Source organism: Muscardinus avellanarius (genome assembly GCF_963383645.1).
Source record: "Muscardinus avellanarius genome assembly, chromosome: 3".
NCBI lineage: Eukaryota > Metazoa > Chordata > Mammalia > Rodentia > Gliridae > Muscardinus > Muscardinus avellanarius.
The window spans coordinates 44,637,244-44,654,432 of NC_137788.1; the positions used below are offsets into that span (position 1 = coordinate 44,637,244).

Sequence of the window (17,189 nt, forward strand, 5' to 3'; positions counted from 1 at the left end):
CACTCATCTGTTGATAGACACCTAGGTTGGTTCCATAGTTTGGCTATTGTGAATTGTGCCTCTGTGAACATGAGTATGCATGAATTTCAGTAGTTCTCTGATTTCAGCCCCTTTCGAATGATACCCAGTAGTGTTATAGCTGGATTGTATGGTGGATCCATTCCCAGTTTCTAAGGAATTTCCACACTGATCTCCATAGTGGCTAAACTAGTTGCACTCCCACCAACAGTGTAGAAGAGTTTCTATTTTCCCACATCTTTGACAATATTTTTTATTAATTGATTTCTTTATGCTTGCCATTCTGATTGGGGTTAGATGGGATCTCAGTGTAAAGCACCATTTATTTATTTATTTATTTATTTTATTTTTTATTTTTGGTACTGGGGAAGGAACTCAGGGAAATTCTATTTTCTTTTATTCCTTATTGTGAAACAGGGTCTCATTGAGTTACAAAGGATGTCACTAAGTAGCTGAGGCTGCCTGTGAACTGCGATCCTCCTTTTTCAGCCCCCCAATGCTGGGATTACAAGCATGAGCCACTATGCCTGCAAAGCACCCTTTAAATGTTGTTAAAATGATAAATTGAACAAGGTAATTTATCCCCAGCTGTAATTCCAGTGCTTGGGTGACTGAGACAGGAGGATCACAGGTTCATAGCCAACCTCAGCAATTTGAGGTCCTCCGTAACTTAGTGGGACCCTGTTTCCAAATGAAAAAATAAAATCAGTCTGGCAGTATAGCTCAGAGGTAGAATGCCCCTGGATTCAATCCCCAGTATCACACATAAACACACAAAAGATAAATTGAACATACACAGATTCTTTTTATGTGTGTGTGGTACAAGAATTGAACCCAGAGGCATTCTACTTCTGAGCGACACCCCCTAGCCCTGTTTTATTTTATTAATTTTTATTTTGAAATAGGGTCTTGTTAGGTTGATGAGAATCTCAGTACTCACTGAGGCTGTTCTTGAACCTACAATCCTCCTTTTTCAGCCTCCTACGTACTGGGATTATAGGCTTGCACCACCATGCCCAGCAAGACACAGACTGTTATAATGCACATTAGTGTGTTTAAAAGTCACTAGCTGGGAGTTTCTACAGTCTTGCATTTCAGTGTTTGTGTATAGCAATTGGCTGCCTATTTATAAATTTTATTGAGACTCTTCAGAAATTCTTTGAGCTGACAAGATAATGCATCAGTGGAGCAGGATGATTTCTCAGCATGTGACAACTTTTACCTCAGTCATAGTGTTTACCTTTGACTCCGGTAGTAGCAGCTGAAAATTGGTTACCATTTGTTGGCCAAGTCGCCCATGTGACTCTCTAGTAGGCTGGCCTTACTGCTGCTCAATAGGGGTGTTTACTTCCAAGCCTGTTCCTGCAGTGTATTAAGTGATCCATGTAGCAAATATTTCCTGGGCATTCATTCTGTGCCAGACAGTCTTGGCAAGGTGAGCCAGATGGAGACACAAACCGATAAGTACATAGAATCAGAGCATGATTAATGCAAGAGAGGAAGCAGGAACAAAACGCTCTGTGAATCTAGAAGAGCAGCGAGACCACTTCTCAGGAGAAAACTGTAAGTTTATCTGAACTGAAATTAACAGGCAAGTGCTTTAGGAAAACCCATCGTGGATTTCATCTCAAAGCTCTTTCAGTAAGTAAAAGAAGCAGCTCAAAGAACAAAGTCTTTGCAAGCTGTCAGCTTTGGCGAGTAGAACAAAGTTTTATATTTAATGTCAGAGGGATACGCTAGACACTGGGTCCTGTGTCTCTTCTGCTCCCTCCCCGCTTTGCATTGTCTCCACACATATTATCTTGGTGCTGATTCTTAGACGGCGTTATGGTCCAGATCACTGCAGAGAACATGGAGTCCTTGAGACAGGCGCTTCGCGAGATGAAGGACTTCACCATCACCTGCGGGAAGGCAGATGCAGAGGATCCGCAGGAGAGCATCCACATCCAGTGGGTGGAGGACGACAAGAGTGTTAACAAGGGGTGAGTGCAGCCAACTTCTCCGAGGGCACCGAGGGCCCGGGCTCTGGGCTTTGTCTGCTGTCTACACTGGTCTCTTACCATTTTTCTGAAAGCCTGCCTAAGAAAAAGAATTATACAGCATAGAATTTTAAATTTCTTGTTTTTTAGCTTAATATCTGAGTTTTTGTATATATTTTTGAGGGAAGAATAAGGGGAAGGGCTGATAAAACAGTCTTTCTTGAGTTATTGAGAACTAGGCATGGTATCATACACCTGTAATCCCAGTACTTAGGAGGCTGAGACAGGAGGATCACAGGTTCAAGGCCAGCCATAGCAACTTGATGAAACCCTATTTCAAAAATTAAAAAAAAAAATAGGGCTGAGCTATAGCTCTAAAGTAGAGCACATGCTCAGTTTCCATGAGAGCCTGTGTTCAATTTATAATAAAAAAAAGCAAAAGTGAACTCTATATAGTTCCTACTTACAAGTGATTCAGTCTAGCTTTACAGTTACAAATAAGTGTGCCAAAGTACAAAAGATGTTGACAGTTATTTAGGAGATAAAGATTTTAATTTGTGTGTGGGGGTACTGGGGGTGGAACCCAAATATTTGTCTGATTTATTTATTTATTTATTTATTTATTTACTTATTTTGCGGGTCTGGGGATGGAACCCAGGGGCATTCTACCTTCGAGCTACACCCCTGCCCTATTTTTTATTCTTTATTTCGAAACCGGGTCTCACTGAGTTGCAGAGGACCTCACTAAGTAGCTGAGGCTGGCTGTGAACCACAATCCTCCAGGTCTCAGCCTCCTGAATGCTGGGATTACAAATGTGTGCCACCACACCCGGCTAATTTGTCTGTTTTATAATTAACCCTTTATCTTCCCATTCTTCATTGGAAAATTTAATTTCAAAATCAGCTTGCAGCCGGTCGTGGTGGCGCACGCGGAGACAGGAGGATCGCACAGGTTCGAAGCCAGCCACACTTGGCTTAAGAGACCCTGTTTCGAAATAAAAAACATAAAAATAGGTCTGGGAGTGTAGCCCGGAGGTAGAAGGGCTTCCAGGAACCCCAGTACCACCAAAAAAAAAAAAAAAAAGAAAGAAAGAAAGAAAGAAAGAAAGAAAGAAAGAAAGAGAAAAAAATCAGCTTGCATTCAACTCTACCTCCCAGCCAACCCAGCCCTATTTTTTATTCTTTAGTTTGAAACAGAGTTTCATTGAGTTGCAAAGGGCCTCACTAAGTAGCTGAGGCTGTCCTTGAACTGCGATCCTCCTGTCTCAGCCTCACAAATGCTGTGATTACAAGCATACACCATCCCACCTAGTTTTTTTTATATATATAATTTTGAAACAGTCTTGCTTAAGTTACCACACACTGGCCTGGAACCTGTGAGCCTCCTGTCTCAGCCTCCTACGCACTGGGATTACAGGTGTTTTTGTTTTTTTGTGTTTTTTTTTTTTTTTTTTTTTTTTTTGTGGTCCTGGGGAATGAACACAGGCGCATTCTATCTCCAAGCTACACCCCTAGCCCAATTTTTAATTCCTTATTTGGAAACAGGGTCTCACTAAGTTGCAGAATACCTCACTAAGTAGCTGAGGCTGGCTGGCATGCTCCTCTTCCTTTAGAAGTTCATCTGTAGAGCAGAGCCAGGGATCTGACATGGTGGCTGTTACAGCCAGGAGTGAGTGGAGAACAGAGCGAGTGGCCGCCGCTGTACATGAAGGCCCACTGGGGAAAGCAGCCTTGATTAATTTCTTTACATTAAAGAGAGTCGACTCCTAACATGTTGTATATTTTGTACTTGAGTTTTTTTAATTTTTGCGAGTCTGGGGATGGAACCCAGGGGCATTCTACCTTCGAGCTATACCCCCTGCCCTATTTTTTATTCTTTATTTTGAAACAGGGTCTCACTGAGTTGCAGAGGGCCTCACTAAGTAGCCGAGGCTGTCCGCGAACCTCAATCCTCCGGTCTCAGCCTCCCGAATGTTGGGATTACAGGCGTGAGCCACACGCCCAGCTGTATGTTTTTCTACATCGGCTTATATAATAGTGCACCACAAAGTATGTTCATCAAGGCACCTCATGTAATTAGTATCAAGACTTGATCTCTCTTGCTTTCTTCTGTTTCAGTGTCATAAGTCCTATAGATGGGAAGTCCATGGAATCCATAACAAATGTAAAGATATTCCATGGATCAGAGTATAAAGCAAATGGAAAAGTTATCAGGTGGACAGAGGTAAGAAACTAAACTTATGTTGTGTGTGTGTGTGTGTGTGTGTGTGTGTGTGTGTGTGTGTGTGTGTGACAGAGAGAGAGAGAGAGAGAGAGAGAGAGAGAGAGAGAGAGAGAGAGAGAGAGAGAGAGAGAGAGAGAGAGATAGATAGATAGAGATATGGAACTCAAGGGCATCCTATCTCCAAGCTACACCCCCAGCCCTGTCTTATTTTTTACTTTGAAACAGGGTCTCACTAAGTTGCAAAGGTCCTTACTAAGTAGCTGAGGCTGGCCACAAACCCAGATCCTCTTTTCTCAGATGCCCAAATGCTGGGATTATAAGTGTGTGCCACCACGCCCGGCTCCTTTACCTTCTCTGAGCACCACTTTATGCCAGGCTGAGAGCCATATTCTGGGCTTATTCTGAAAGATAAAAAATCTTGCTGAGGAAAAACAAAATCTTTGCATTTACCTAGTATGCTCTAATCCCTGTGTCTATCTAAGATCACTGGCAAGAAATGCCAGCAGGTGTTAGTCGGCCACAGTCATCACAGTGTGATGTATCCTTCTTCCTATGACCTCGTTCTTAGAGACTGATGTGCATTGCATTCAAGAAGAGTACATTTCTGAGTGGCACATGTGTTCTTCAGAAAGCTGTGACAGTTGTGCTGCAGCCAGAGGTCAGTCTGGTTCAGATAACATAGTTGTAAAAAATAAAATTATGCCGGGCGTGGGGGTGCACGCTTGTAATCCCAGCATTCAGGAAGCCGAGACTGGAGGATTGTGGTTCAAGGACAGCCTCAACTACTTAGTGAGGCCCTCTGCAACTTAGTGAGACCTTGTTTCAAAATAAAGAATAAATAATAGGGCAGGGGGTGTAGCTTGGAGGTTCATTGCCTCTGGGTTCCATCCCCAGACCCGCAAAAAAAAAATTTTTTTTTATAATAAACAAAACTACCCAGATGTGTTCTATCTGGGCATACCCTTGCAATCTCAGTATTTGGGAGGCTGAGACAGGAGGATGGCAGGTTCAAGACCAGCCTCAGCAACTTAGCAAGACTCAGCAACCTATCGTAATCCTGTTTAAAAAAAAAAACAAACAAACAAAGGGGAGCCAGGTATGGTGGCTCACACTTGTAATCACATTTGAGAGACTGGAACAGGAGCACCTGCAAGGTTAATGACCAGCTTCAGCAACTTAGGGAGGCTCTCAACAACCTAGTGAGAACCTGTTTGAAAGTAAAAAGGACTACAGTATAGTTTGGAGGTAGAATGCCCCTGAGTTCAATCCCCAATACCACAAAACAAAACAAAATCTAAAGCTTAACAATTAAGTAACTTGTAATCCCAGCGTTTGGGAGGCTGAGACTGGAGGATCGTGGTTTGTGCACAGCCTCAGCTACTTAGTGAGGTCCTCTGTAACTCAGTGAGACCCGGTTTCAAAATAAAGAATAAAAAATAGGTCAGAGGGTGTAGCTCGGAGGTTGAATGCCCCTGGGTTTCATCCCCAGACCCACACACACACAAAAAAATTATGATATAAATAATGGCAAGTTTCTGATTCAAACTCACTTTTGGCCAACTTTTAAGCTCTTTTCCACTAAATTAAGTTCCTTACCATGCAAGCTATCTTAGAGGTTAATCATAGCCATCTGGGCCATGTAAAACTCTTAATTACTTATAAAATGTATGACATCACTTTCCTCCATTTCCATCCTTGGTAACTCAGTGAAGTTGGCAGGACAGCCATCCCTTCATGCAGATTAGAAGACAGGCTTTAGAGCTTGGTGACGGATGCTGGGACTGGCAGTGCAGGGCCAGAGATCTTCCCATCATGGCATGCTGCCACCTCACCAGTGTCCAGGCCCCGGCCTGCAGAGCTGCCCCTTCGGTGGTGGTCCTAGTGTAAGTCCCTACTGAGCAGTAAGCTAGGGTTTGTCTACATAATAGTAAATATTTGCTTTTTTTTTCTTTTACATTTGCCTTCATGTAGTTTATTCTTTACAACATCCAGAGAGGGCAGGTGGTGCTTTCTTTTCCTTTTTTTTTTTTTTTTTTTTTTTTTGGCAGAACTGGGGATTTTAAAACAGGGGCATTTTACCTCCAAGCTACGCCCCCCCCTTGCCCTATTTCTTATTCTTTATTTTGAAACAGGGTCTCACTAAGTTGCGGAGGGCGTCACTAAGTAACTGAGGCTGCCCACAAACCTGTGATCGTTTACTGTCTTAGCCTCCCAAGTACTGGAATTACAAGCATGTGCTACCACACCCGGCTTGGGTGCTTTCTTTTTTCTTTCTTTCTTTTTTTTTTTTTTTTTTTTTTTTTGGTAATACTGGGGTTCCTGGAAGCCCTTCTACCTCTGGGCTACACTCCCAGACCTATTTTTACATTTTTTTTTTAATTTGGAAACAGGGTCTCCTAAGCCAGCGTGTGTGGCTGGCTTCGAACCTGCACGATCCTCCTGTCTCTGTCTCCCAAGCGCGGGGATTACAAGTGTGCGCCACCACGCCCGGCGGGTGCTTTCTATTTTTACAGAGGATTGGCATTAAGAAGTCCTTTGAAAGCTGGTTATGCTGGCATATGCCCAAAGTCCCAGCTACTCAGGAGGCTGGGGTGGGCAGATCTCTTGATTTCATAAGCTCAAGACCGGCCTGGGTAACATAGTAAGACCCTGTCTCAAAAAGAGAAAAGAAGCCAGGCATGGTGGCACACACTTGTAATCCCCGCGCTTGGGAGGCGGAGACAGGAAGATTGCACAGGTTCGAAGCCAGCCTTGCTGGCTTAAGAGACTGTTTCCAAATAAAAAAATATAAAATAGGTCTAGGAGTGTAGCCCGGAGGTAGAAGGGCTTCCAGGAACCCCAGTACCACAAAAAAAAAAAAATAAAATAAAGGAGAGAAAAGAAGCCAGGTATGGTGGCACATGCTTGTAATCCCAGCATTTTGGAGGCTGGATAGGAGAATCGTGGTTCGCAGACAGCCTCTGCTATTTAGTGAGGTCCTTTGCAACTCAGTGAGACCCTGTCTCAAAAGATTAAGCCGGGTGTGGTGGCGCATGCTTGTAATCCCCACGCTTGGGAGGCTGAGATAGGAGGATCGCACAGGTTCGAAGCCAGCCTCAGCTACTTGGTGAGGCTCTCAGCAACTTAGTGAGACCCTGTTTCCAAATAAAGTATAAAATAGGTCTGGGAGTATAACCTGGAGGTAGAAAGCCTCTGGGTTCCACCCCCAGTACCACCAAAAAATAAAAATAAAAATAAATAAAATAAAAGATTAAAAAATTGGGCTGGGGGTATAGGTAGAATGCCCTTGGCTTCCACCCCCAGTATTGCCAAAAAAATAAATAAATAGAGGAAAGAAATAAAGTCTGTGTCCCACCTGTGTGTGACTAGGACCTCCACTCCACGCATGCTGTGCTTCTGCCTGTGCACAGGGCCATGTGGTGGGGAGGCAAGAAGATGTGGATTCCATGCCTGGACCTGTCTACGCATCTCTGTGCACCTGAGTGTGTGTCGCTTCCCCTTCCTGAGTAATCTGTGAAATGAAGGGACTGGATAACAGTCTATAGGGCCATACTTTTAGACTCTCAAATCATTTCCAAAGAAAACTGTCTACACACAGCTCTTAGCCTTTTCAAGTCTACAGTGCAGAATGGAGGCTTCCCTGGTTCTGTGTAGACTGTGCCACCAGCCTGGCGGAGGCTTGCAGGAAGTGGACCGGCCGCTGCCACCAGGCTGGGGAGCTGGGGGTGGTTTTGTCCACGCTGTGCTTCCCATGAACCAAGGACTTGATGGTGTCGTGTCCTGGTCCTGTGAGGTCATCTTGGAGAATCAGTGTTCATTTACAGAGTCCACTTGTTTCTTTTAAAGTCTATGCACAAGGTTAAGAATCTTTTTTATTTGGGGAACAGGTATTTTTCCTAGAAAATGATGACCAGCATAATTGCCTGAGCGATCCTGCAGATCACAGCAGACTGACTGAGCATGTGGCCAAGGCCTTTTGCCTTGCTCTCTGTCCCCACCTCAAGCTTCTGAAGGAGGATGGGATGACGAAACTGGGACTGCGTGTGACCCTCGACTCAGATCAGGTAAGAAGGGTCTTGGGCAGCTTTGGAAGCTGGCCATAGGCAGTGTCTATTTTCTGCCACTTGAGGTTTCCTGAATCAACCCAAAGCTTACAGCTTATATGTCCGGACCTCCTGGCCTGAGCAGAAGTGGTGTTCTGATCTCCCTCGTATAATGAAAAACCCAGACACTCTCAACCCTTTGAACTGTGGCTGCTTCCCTGCCTGCTTTCCTTCTTCCTGCCAGGTCCCTGCCACCCTGTGACGTGTGCTCCCTGCGAGGGCGTGCCCCACGCTCTTGTTTTCTAAGTCCAGCCAGAGCAGGCTTCTGCTGACTGGTCTTTCTCACTGCCAGTGTGTTCACACTGGTTAGAGCCAGGATCCAGCCCACCCAGCCCCAGTAATTCTCCTGTCAGTCAAGTCTTCTCTTGCCATGCTTCCTGTTCTGTCTTACTTAATGTCCTTTGTCCTTAATGCCAGTCTTCATCTCCCAAGCCCCAGTTCCTTCTCCCAGTGTCTTTCTCTTGTGGCCAAACACCTGGATCTCTCTACATTTTCTTTGGGTCTTAGATGGCTTGGCAGGCCCTAATGGTGTTGCTTTGATGTTTAAAACTTGCCAGACCTGAGCATGGTGGCACATGCTCATAATCCAAGTACTTGGGGGGCTGAGACAGGAGGATTGCGGTTCATGGACAGCCTCAGCTGCTTACGCCCTTTGCAGCTCACTGAGACCCTGTTTCAAAGGCTGGGGGTGTAGCTCGGAGACAGAATGCTCCTGGGTTCTATCCCCAGTAATGCGGGGGGGGGGGGGAGCCAGAGCTTTCCCCTCCCATAGCCTGTTAGCTTTGAGTCAGTTGGAAATGAGTTTGGCCTCTCAGCGTGATCCGCCTTCCTAGCTAAGTACTCGTTCGCCCAACAAGCTGCTCCTGGTCTGAGTGCTTGTGGGGAGAAACTGGTTTCCGAATGCAGAATTGTGCCATTATCAGGAGATGACGAAAAGGCTATATGTCTGGTTCTGTTTCTTGAGTAGTCACCAATCAGCAAATATTTATTTTTGACATAAGGTTTTGTCCAGTGCTTTACCAACCGTATCGGGGTAACACTAGTGAAGTATCATGGCCCTATACCAAATGATGCTGACAGTCTAGCTGGAGAGGAAGAATTCCCTCACAAAAAGAAAGAAAAAAGAAAGAACAAGCATTTTTTTTTCTTCTAAATTTGTAAGCCTCTCAAGGGCAGAGTTCCTGTTGCTTTAAAGTCCTGTGTTTGCAGGTGCTTAGAAAATAAGGCACAGATGACTCTTTGCTGTGTTGGAGAGTGTATTGTATTTTTCATTTTAATTTTTGCAACCAAAGTTAAAGTATTTTATTCTCCATACCTCTCTCTGTACCTCCCCATCCAGAAAACAAAGACCTTAATCTTTTTTTGTTTTTTTCGGTACTGGGGATGGAACCTGGAGGTATTCTACCTTCAAGCTATACCCTCAGCTCTATTTTTTATTCTTTATTTTGAAACTGGGTCTCACTAAGTTGCAGAGGGCCTCACTAAGTAGCTGAGGCTGTCCGAGAACCGCGATCCTCCTGTCTCAGCCTCCCAATGCTGGGATTACAAGCGTGTGCCACCACACCCAGCTTAAGACCTTGATAGTTTAAGTTACTAGTACAAGGTGTTATAGTCATGCAAGGACAAGTAAATGACAGGGTGGCAAATGACAATTCAAGGAAGAATGGAGATTTGTATCCACTGTCCTGTGACTAGCCCGTTCCCAGGAAGGACATGGCCTCTCCTGCTAGACCCAGTGACCTGGCATCCCCTTCTCTCTGTGCAACAGGTTGGCTATCAAGCAGGGAGCAATGGTCAGCCCCTTCCTTCGCAGTACATGAACGACCTGGACAGCGCCTTGGTGCCAGTGATCCACGGAGGGGCCTGCCAACTCAGCGAGGGCCCGGTCGTCATGGAGCTTATCTTTTATATTCTGGAAAACATCGCGTAGCCAGAGAGGACTTCATTTTTCTTTTCAGACCTGATGCAGCAGCAGTCATACCCAAATCATTTGCACTTTAAAACTGGAAAATTAAGCTTTTGTTAACACTAATAATTGGGAGGGGTAATAGGGTGGGAGCGGGAGCTTGGGGACCGGGTGGGAAAGGGGGTGGGGACAGATGTTCCATATTTCTACGTCTTCTATGCATTGTCCACTGAGAAGACCTGGGCAGCTTCTGTTACTGCACAAGTTACGCTATCTTTGCAGCTAATCCCCTTCTGTTACTGTCTAGACAAGAACTCCGCTCTTCTATTTTAAGATTACTTATGGTCATGTGCTCAGAAATGCTCCTATGGGTACAACCAGCGCCAGGGCGGGGTGGGAGGGCCAGGGGAAAATAAACTACGAAGCATCAGTTTCACACTCTTGGTACAGAATGGTATAAAAAGAACCCCATGCTGACCCTGCCCGGCCACACCACAGCTGTTTAACAATAGAAGTCACATTTAGATTTCTGTTTGTGTTTACTAGAATACTCATCACTCTTTATATACTAGAAGTATTTTTAAAAACCTTTTATTGAGACATTTAAACTTCCAGGAAGTTACAAGTACAGGAAACTGCTGTGTATGCTGGTGCCCAGACTTGCCCACTGTTTACATGGTAACATTCGGCCCCATTTGACTCACAGGTGTCTTCTCCTTCCTCCCATGGAAACACGGAAGCATTTCAGAGTAAGCCGTGTACATGTAGCCCTTCACTCTGATTACTTTCTTGCTCATTTCCTATCGGCGAGGGCATTCTTACATAATACAGAACAATTTTCAACTTCTGTCCCACCATCTCTTAGTAATATCCTTTGTAGCACCTTCCCTGCTAATAACCATAGGGTCAGACATAGCATGTAGCTGTCATGACTTGCCTTTATCTTTTGTGCTATTGGTATTTTTTGTGAATATAGGCCCCGCCATCCTGTTGTTTTTTATGTGCGTGGTACTGGGGATTTAACCCAGGGGAATTCTACCTCTGAGCTCCACTCCCAAACCTTTTTTTTTGTTTTTTTGGTGGTACCAGTACTGGGGATTGAAGCCAGGGGCATTCTACTTCCAAGATGCAACCCACACCTATTTTTTATTCTTTGAGACAGGGTCTCAGTGAGTTGCAGAGGGCCTCACTAAGTAGCTGAGGCTGACCACGTGAACCACGATCCTCCTGTCTCAGCCTCCTAAATACTGGGATTACAAATGTGCACCACCACACCTGGCTGTTTAAAATTGTGTGTGTGTGTGTGTGTGTGTGTGTGTGTGTGTGTGTGTGTGTGTGGTGTGCTGGGAATTGAACCCAGGGGTATTCTACTTCCAAGCTGCACCTCATCCTTATTTTATTTGGAAACAGGATTTTGCTAAGTTGACGTAAGCCTCATTGAATTGCTGTGGCTAATTTTGAACCTGCAGTCCTCCTGTCTCAGCCTCCCAAGTATTGGGATTATAGGCATGGGCCACCACGCCCAGCTCCCATCCTGCTTTTTAATGGAAAAATACTTCCTTTTGAGTTTGATGTTTCCGTCTAATAGAATCACTTGATCCCCCTTTGCTGTTCACTGGTGGTGGTAAATCTGATCACCTGCTCTAGATGCTGTCCAGTTTCCCCATTATCTATAATACCCCATGAACTAATAGCCAATATTAGTTCCTTTTAGATCATGAAAACGTCTTACTCATCAGCATTCCCTTAGATTTAGTATCCACTAATATTCCTGACCTGTACTGATCTTTTACTATGATGCTTACAAAATAACCTTCCAGTTTTGCCACTCCCTCTACCTTTACTGAAATGGGAATCTATAAACAGAGCTCTTCTTTTAATTTGTATTTATTCACTTAATTTTCAGTGTGGCCTCAGTGATTATTTTTTCATGCCTCTTATTCCCTATTTTGGTGCTTTAATATCTGTTATCCAAATGCAGCACCTTCAGGCTGGTTTATTACCACTTTCTGTTATACTCTTTTTTTTTTTTTTTTTTTTTTTTTGCAGTTCTGGGGATGAAACTCAGGGGCATTGACCTCCGAGCTACACCCCCAGCCCTATTTTTTATTTTTTTTGAAACGGGGTCTCACTGAGTTGCAAATGGCCTAAGTGAGTAGCCGAGGCGGTCTGTGAACCGCGATCCTCTGGTCTCCATGTCCCGAATGCTGGGATTACAAGGATGCGCCACCATGTCCAGGCCTCTCCACGTCTTCTGAGAGCCCGCGCCGCACGGCGTTTCTCTCTAGCAAAAGTGCCAGTCTGGGTCCGTGACGGCCTCGGGGACAGTGAGCGGCTGCTCCCCAGTGGCTACAGCTGAACCTAGAGCTTAGAAACCACAGATTAGCAGTGCAGTTGTTTGGCAGTATAGTTGCAGACAGGTCCAAAAGCCTGGCCTGGGAAATGTCTGGGTTTACCCCTCTCCCCGGCGTGGGAGGTTACAGTTCACATCTGCCTCTCCAAAGGCTTTGCTGGTGGAAGCTACAGAGAACTGTGACGGGATCTGTCCCTTAAACTCAGAGGCATGAGGTCTAAGCACCCCTTTGCACACGCCAGCCTGAGAGGACCAAGCCCTGGGAGTGACGCCAGGCCCGACAGACCGGAAAGCGCTCGCTAGCAGACAGGGACGCCTGGCATTAACACCCAGCTCAGTCTAAACACTCAGAACCCCAGAGCTGCGAGAGCAGCTGCTCCTGTCCTCTTACAGCTTACCTTCCTTCTCAGGCAGATACCGCTTGCCAATGTACGTAACTACTGGGTCACTGCAAACAGTCTTTCTGTGTGTGTAGTACGAAGCTACACCACCAGCCCTATTTGATTTTTTTTAATTTTGAAACGGTCTCACTAGATTGCTGAGAGTCTCCTTGCTGAGGCTGTCCTCGAACCTGCAATCCTCCTATCTCAGCCTCCCAGATACTGGGACTATAGGCGCACACCACCCTGTCTGGCTTTTTATTTTGAGCCACAGCCTTGCTAAGTAGCGGAGGCTGGTAAACCTGTGATCCTCCTGGCTTGGCCTCTTGTTTTATTTTTGAGGGACTGAGCAGTGAACTTGGAGTATTCTACCTCCGAGATATACCCCCAGCCCTTTATTTTTTTTGTTTTGAAAGAGGGGCTCACTAATTTGCAGATGGCCTCACAAGGTTGAGGCTGGCCACAAACCTGCAATCCTCCTGTCTCAGCTTTCCAAATCCTGGGATTACAGGGATGCACCACCACACCTGGCCCATTGCAAGCTTTTAAATTCTCCCCCTAAAGTCAGATTGTGGCCCTGTGTAGCCAGGCCCATTCTCAACTGCATAAAATGCCATTTATGTATATAGTCAAAGTATCTTAGATAGTGAAACTGGACATAAAACAATCAAGGCTAGTTTATGTTTTCTCCTATTTATCTTTGGGTTCATACAGTATGTATTTTAAGAATTATATAAAATGACATACTGACATAATTAAGCAATTTTTTAAATCTAGATTATAAACATAAGACTGAGATATAAGCCAGGTATGGTGGTGAATGCCTGTCTATTCCAAATGCCAAAGCAGGAGGATCACAAGTTTGAGGCCAGACTGGGCAACTTAAGTGAGACTGTCTTAAAATACAAGAAGATAGCAGGGTGTGGTGGCGCACGCTTGTAATCCCAGCATTTGGGAGGCTGAGACAGGAGGATCACAGTTTGAGGACAGCCTCAGCTGCTACTTAGGCCCTTTGCAACTCAGTGAGACCCTGTTTCAAAATAAAGAATAAAAAATAGGGCTGGGAGTATAGCTCGGAGGTAGAATGTCCCTGAGTTCCATTCCCAGGGAATGGAACACAAAAAATAAAGAAAAAAAATTAAAAATAAATAAAAAATAAAAAAACAATAAAAAACACAAAAAATAAAAAACAAGAAGAGCTGGAGCTGGAGCTCAGTAGCACAGTGCCTCTGGGCTCAGTACCCAGGGGAGAGGACAGGGGATGCTGATCTAGAGTGTTTCTCCTAAAAAGGAATATAAGTGCCATTCTGGTAATTTATTTCAAATTTTTAAATTACTGGATCCTTGGCCAAATGCCAGGCCATATAGTTTTCTCTGTTTGTTTTGGTCAGGGTAGGAGAGTACTGGGGATAAAACCTGGGGTGCAGAGGGTTCTACCTCTGAGCTATAACTCCAGCATTTTTTATCTTGAAACAGGGTCTCACTAAGTTGCTGAGGCAGGCTTCAAATCTGCAATCCTCCTGTCTCAGCCTCCCAAGTACTGGGATTGTAGGCAGGTGCAATCATGTCCAGATGGCCATTGTTAACACTTTGGAGCACCTCCTGCAGTCCACGGTGGCAGAGAATCAGGATTTTGCCTATGTTCCCATTTCCTATTTTCTCCCACCCACATTGGTTCCTGCAAATGAGCCCCAAGTTTCCAACTAAATTTATCTTTGTGTTCATCTGGGAAATATTTACACATTCAATGCATTTCAGACACGCGATCTTCTAAACATTTTTTTCTGCAATCAAGTGTGTAATAGTGGTTTCTATTTATTTTAGTAAAGCTAAAGCAATTTAAATACTGGTAATGAGTTTTTAGGAATCATATACAGAGAGGACTATGGAATAGAACATTAATGGTGATGCCTGTCTTGAAGACTGGACAGCCAGGATCCTGAGAAGGGTTGGATCCATGCCTGATGGCCATGCAAACTCCCTGGTGTCTCAGCACTGTGGTTTGTTTCAACCTAAAAGAAGCTAACCTTCAGGGGTAAAGATCTTTTAGTAGAAGCCACAAATAATTTGGAAACCAAGCTCTCAGAATTTGGAAGCAAATGTGCAAATTTCAAAATGGTGTTATAAAAAAGGAAAGTCACAAGAGTTGGCTGAGCCACGTATGCGCGAGTGCATGCCTGTAACTCCAGTACTTGGGAGGCTGAGCCAGGATCACAGGTTCAAGGCCATCCACAGCAACTTAGCAAGACCCTGTTTCAAAATTTAAAAACTAAAATAGGGCTAGAGCATAATGGAGGTAGAATGCCTCAAAAAATGTTTGCTGTCTAATTTTGAGGAAGACTAAGATACTCAGAATTTTTTTTTTTTTTTTTTTTTTTTTTTTTTTTTTTTTTTTGGTGGTACTGGGGTTCCTGGAAGCCCTTCTACCTCCGGGCTACACTCCTAGACCTATTTTTATACTTTTATTTGGAAACAGGGTCTCTTAAGCCAGCGCAGCTGGCTTCGAACCTGCTCGATCCTCCTGTATCTGCCTCCCAAGCACGGGGATTATAAGCGTGCGCCACCACGTCCGGCCAGAATTTCTCCCATAGTTTAAGTTCACTAATTCAGAAGACAGCACTGCACTAGATCAGAGAACATTTGAAAGCGAGTTGGGTGCCGTGGTGCACACCTGTGATCCTAGTACTGGGGAGGTTTAGACAGGAGGATCACAGGTTTGAGGATAGCCTCAGCAAGTATTGAGACTCATCAACCTACTGGGATGGGCTCAAAACAGAGGGAAAAAAAAAAAAGGCTGGTGGTACATGCTTGTAATCCTAATACTTGGGAGGCTAAGACAAGAGGTTCACAGGTTCATGGCCAGCCTCAGCAACTTAGGCCGTGTTTCCAAATAAAAATAATAATAATAAAACAGGGTTGGGAATATAGCTAGGAAGCAGAATGCTCCCGAGTTCCACCCTCAGTACAAAAAAAGGGGGGGGGGGCATTGGTGTATCTCAGAGGTAGCACGTGCCTCTGTTTAGTCCCCAGTAGCCCTCCCCACCAAATCTGAAAACAATTTGGGTCACGGCCCACAAGTGACTTCCAGTGCTTGGTTATGGCATTTGGGCAAATCTTGTGAGATGAGGCTGAACAGGCCCCTCCCACTGTCATGCATGCCTTGGCTACAAGAAAGACTTTTAAGAATCTCAGTCCCAAGTTGAGTGGGTGTCTTTGTCTTGGTTCCCTTGGCCTTGAGGTTTTGATTTTCCAAAAGCAGTGAAGCTGACTGAAATTGAAAAAGGGGCAAAGGCATCTGTTAATGAATAGGAAAGACATACCCAGCAAAGACCTCGGTTTAGATATTCCTGTGGCTGGCTGGAACCTTCCGGAACCAGTGGTCCCCCACCCTCCCTGTAAGCACTGGGTTGGAGGAAAACCCTAATCGGGAAGTTGAGGCAGAGCCAGGAATCCTCCATGCCAGCACTCTCTTCAGATCACCTAATGAAGGCCGATGACCTTCTTCGTCCTAGATAACTCCTTGACAGGTACGTGCACCTGCAATTGTTAAATTTTTCATCTGTGAAGTCTTAGTAGTTCACCTCTGATAGATAAGATGAGCTAGAGGACTCTTGGAAAAGTCATTTGTTATAGCCAGGCATGGTGGGCACACTTGTAATCCCAGCATTTGGGAGGCCAAGGCAGGAGGATCGCGGTTTGCAGACAGCCTCAGCTACTTAGTGAAGCCCTTTGCAACTCAGTGAGACCATGTTTCAAAATAAGGAATAAAAAGTAGGGTTGAGGACATCCTTGGAGGTAGAATGCCCCTGGGCTCCATCCCCAGTACTGCAAAAAAGAATTGCTCATGTCACCCACTAAATACTCTGCTCTTCTGGTCAAGAAAGCACGGTCCAGCCCCAACGCTGACTCAGTTGCACACACCCATGCACAGTCCCTGGACTGTGCTTATGCGATACTGTAGTGATCAATACACTGAATGTATTTGCTTCACTTAAAGCCGTTACTTTGTGGTACTGAGGATGGAACCCAGGGGCATTCTTCCTCCAAGATACACCCCCAGCCCTATTTTTTTTTAAGTCTTTTTTTTTTTTTTTGAAATGGTCTGAGTTGCAAAGGGCCTCACTCAGTAGCTGAGGCTGTATACATACCACGATCCTCACGTCTCAGCCTCCCAAATGCTGAGATTATAAGTGTGCACACCACTATGCCTCACTCACACTTAGTCT

General features: G+C 44.8%; 1 protein-coding gene across 1 annotated transcript in view; it reads left to right on the top strand.

Annotated features, from left to right (window-relative positions):
- ZFYVE9 (zinc finger FYVE-type containing 9) overlaps nucleotides 1-10,254 on the top strand; it is a gene marked incomplete at both ends in the record, with an annotated part of 66,824 nt that extends 56,570 nt beyond the window's left edge. Inside the window, 4 exons of the mRNA XM_080692245.1 lie at nucleotides 1,838-2,000; nucleotides 4,116-4,221; nucleotides 8,109-8,285; nucleotides 10,093-10,254. Coding sequence (XP_080548371.1) covers nucleotides 1,838-2,000; nucleotides 4,116-4,221; nucleotides 8,109-8,285; nucleotides 10,093-10,254 — 608 coding nt within the window. The remainder of the gene's footprint in view (nucleotides 1-1,837; nucleotides 2,001-4,115; nucleotides 4,222-8,108; nucleotides 8,286-10,092) is intronic.
- Nucleotides 10,255-17,189: the final 6,935 nt, after the last annotated feature.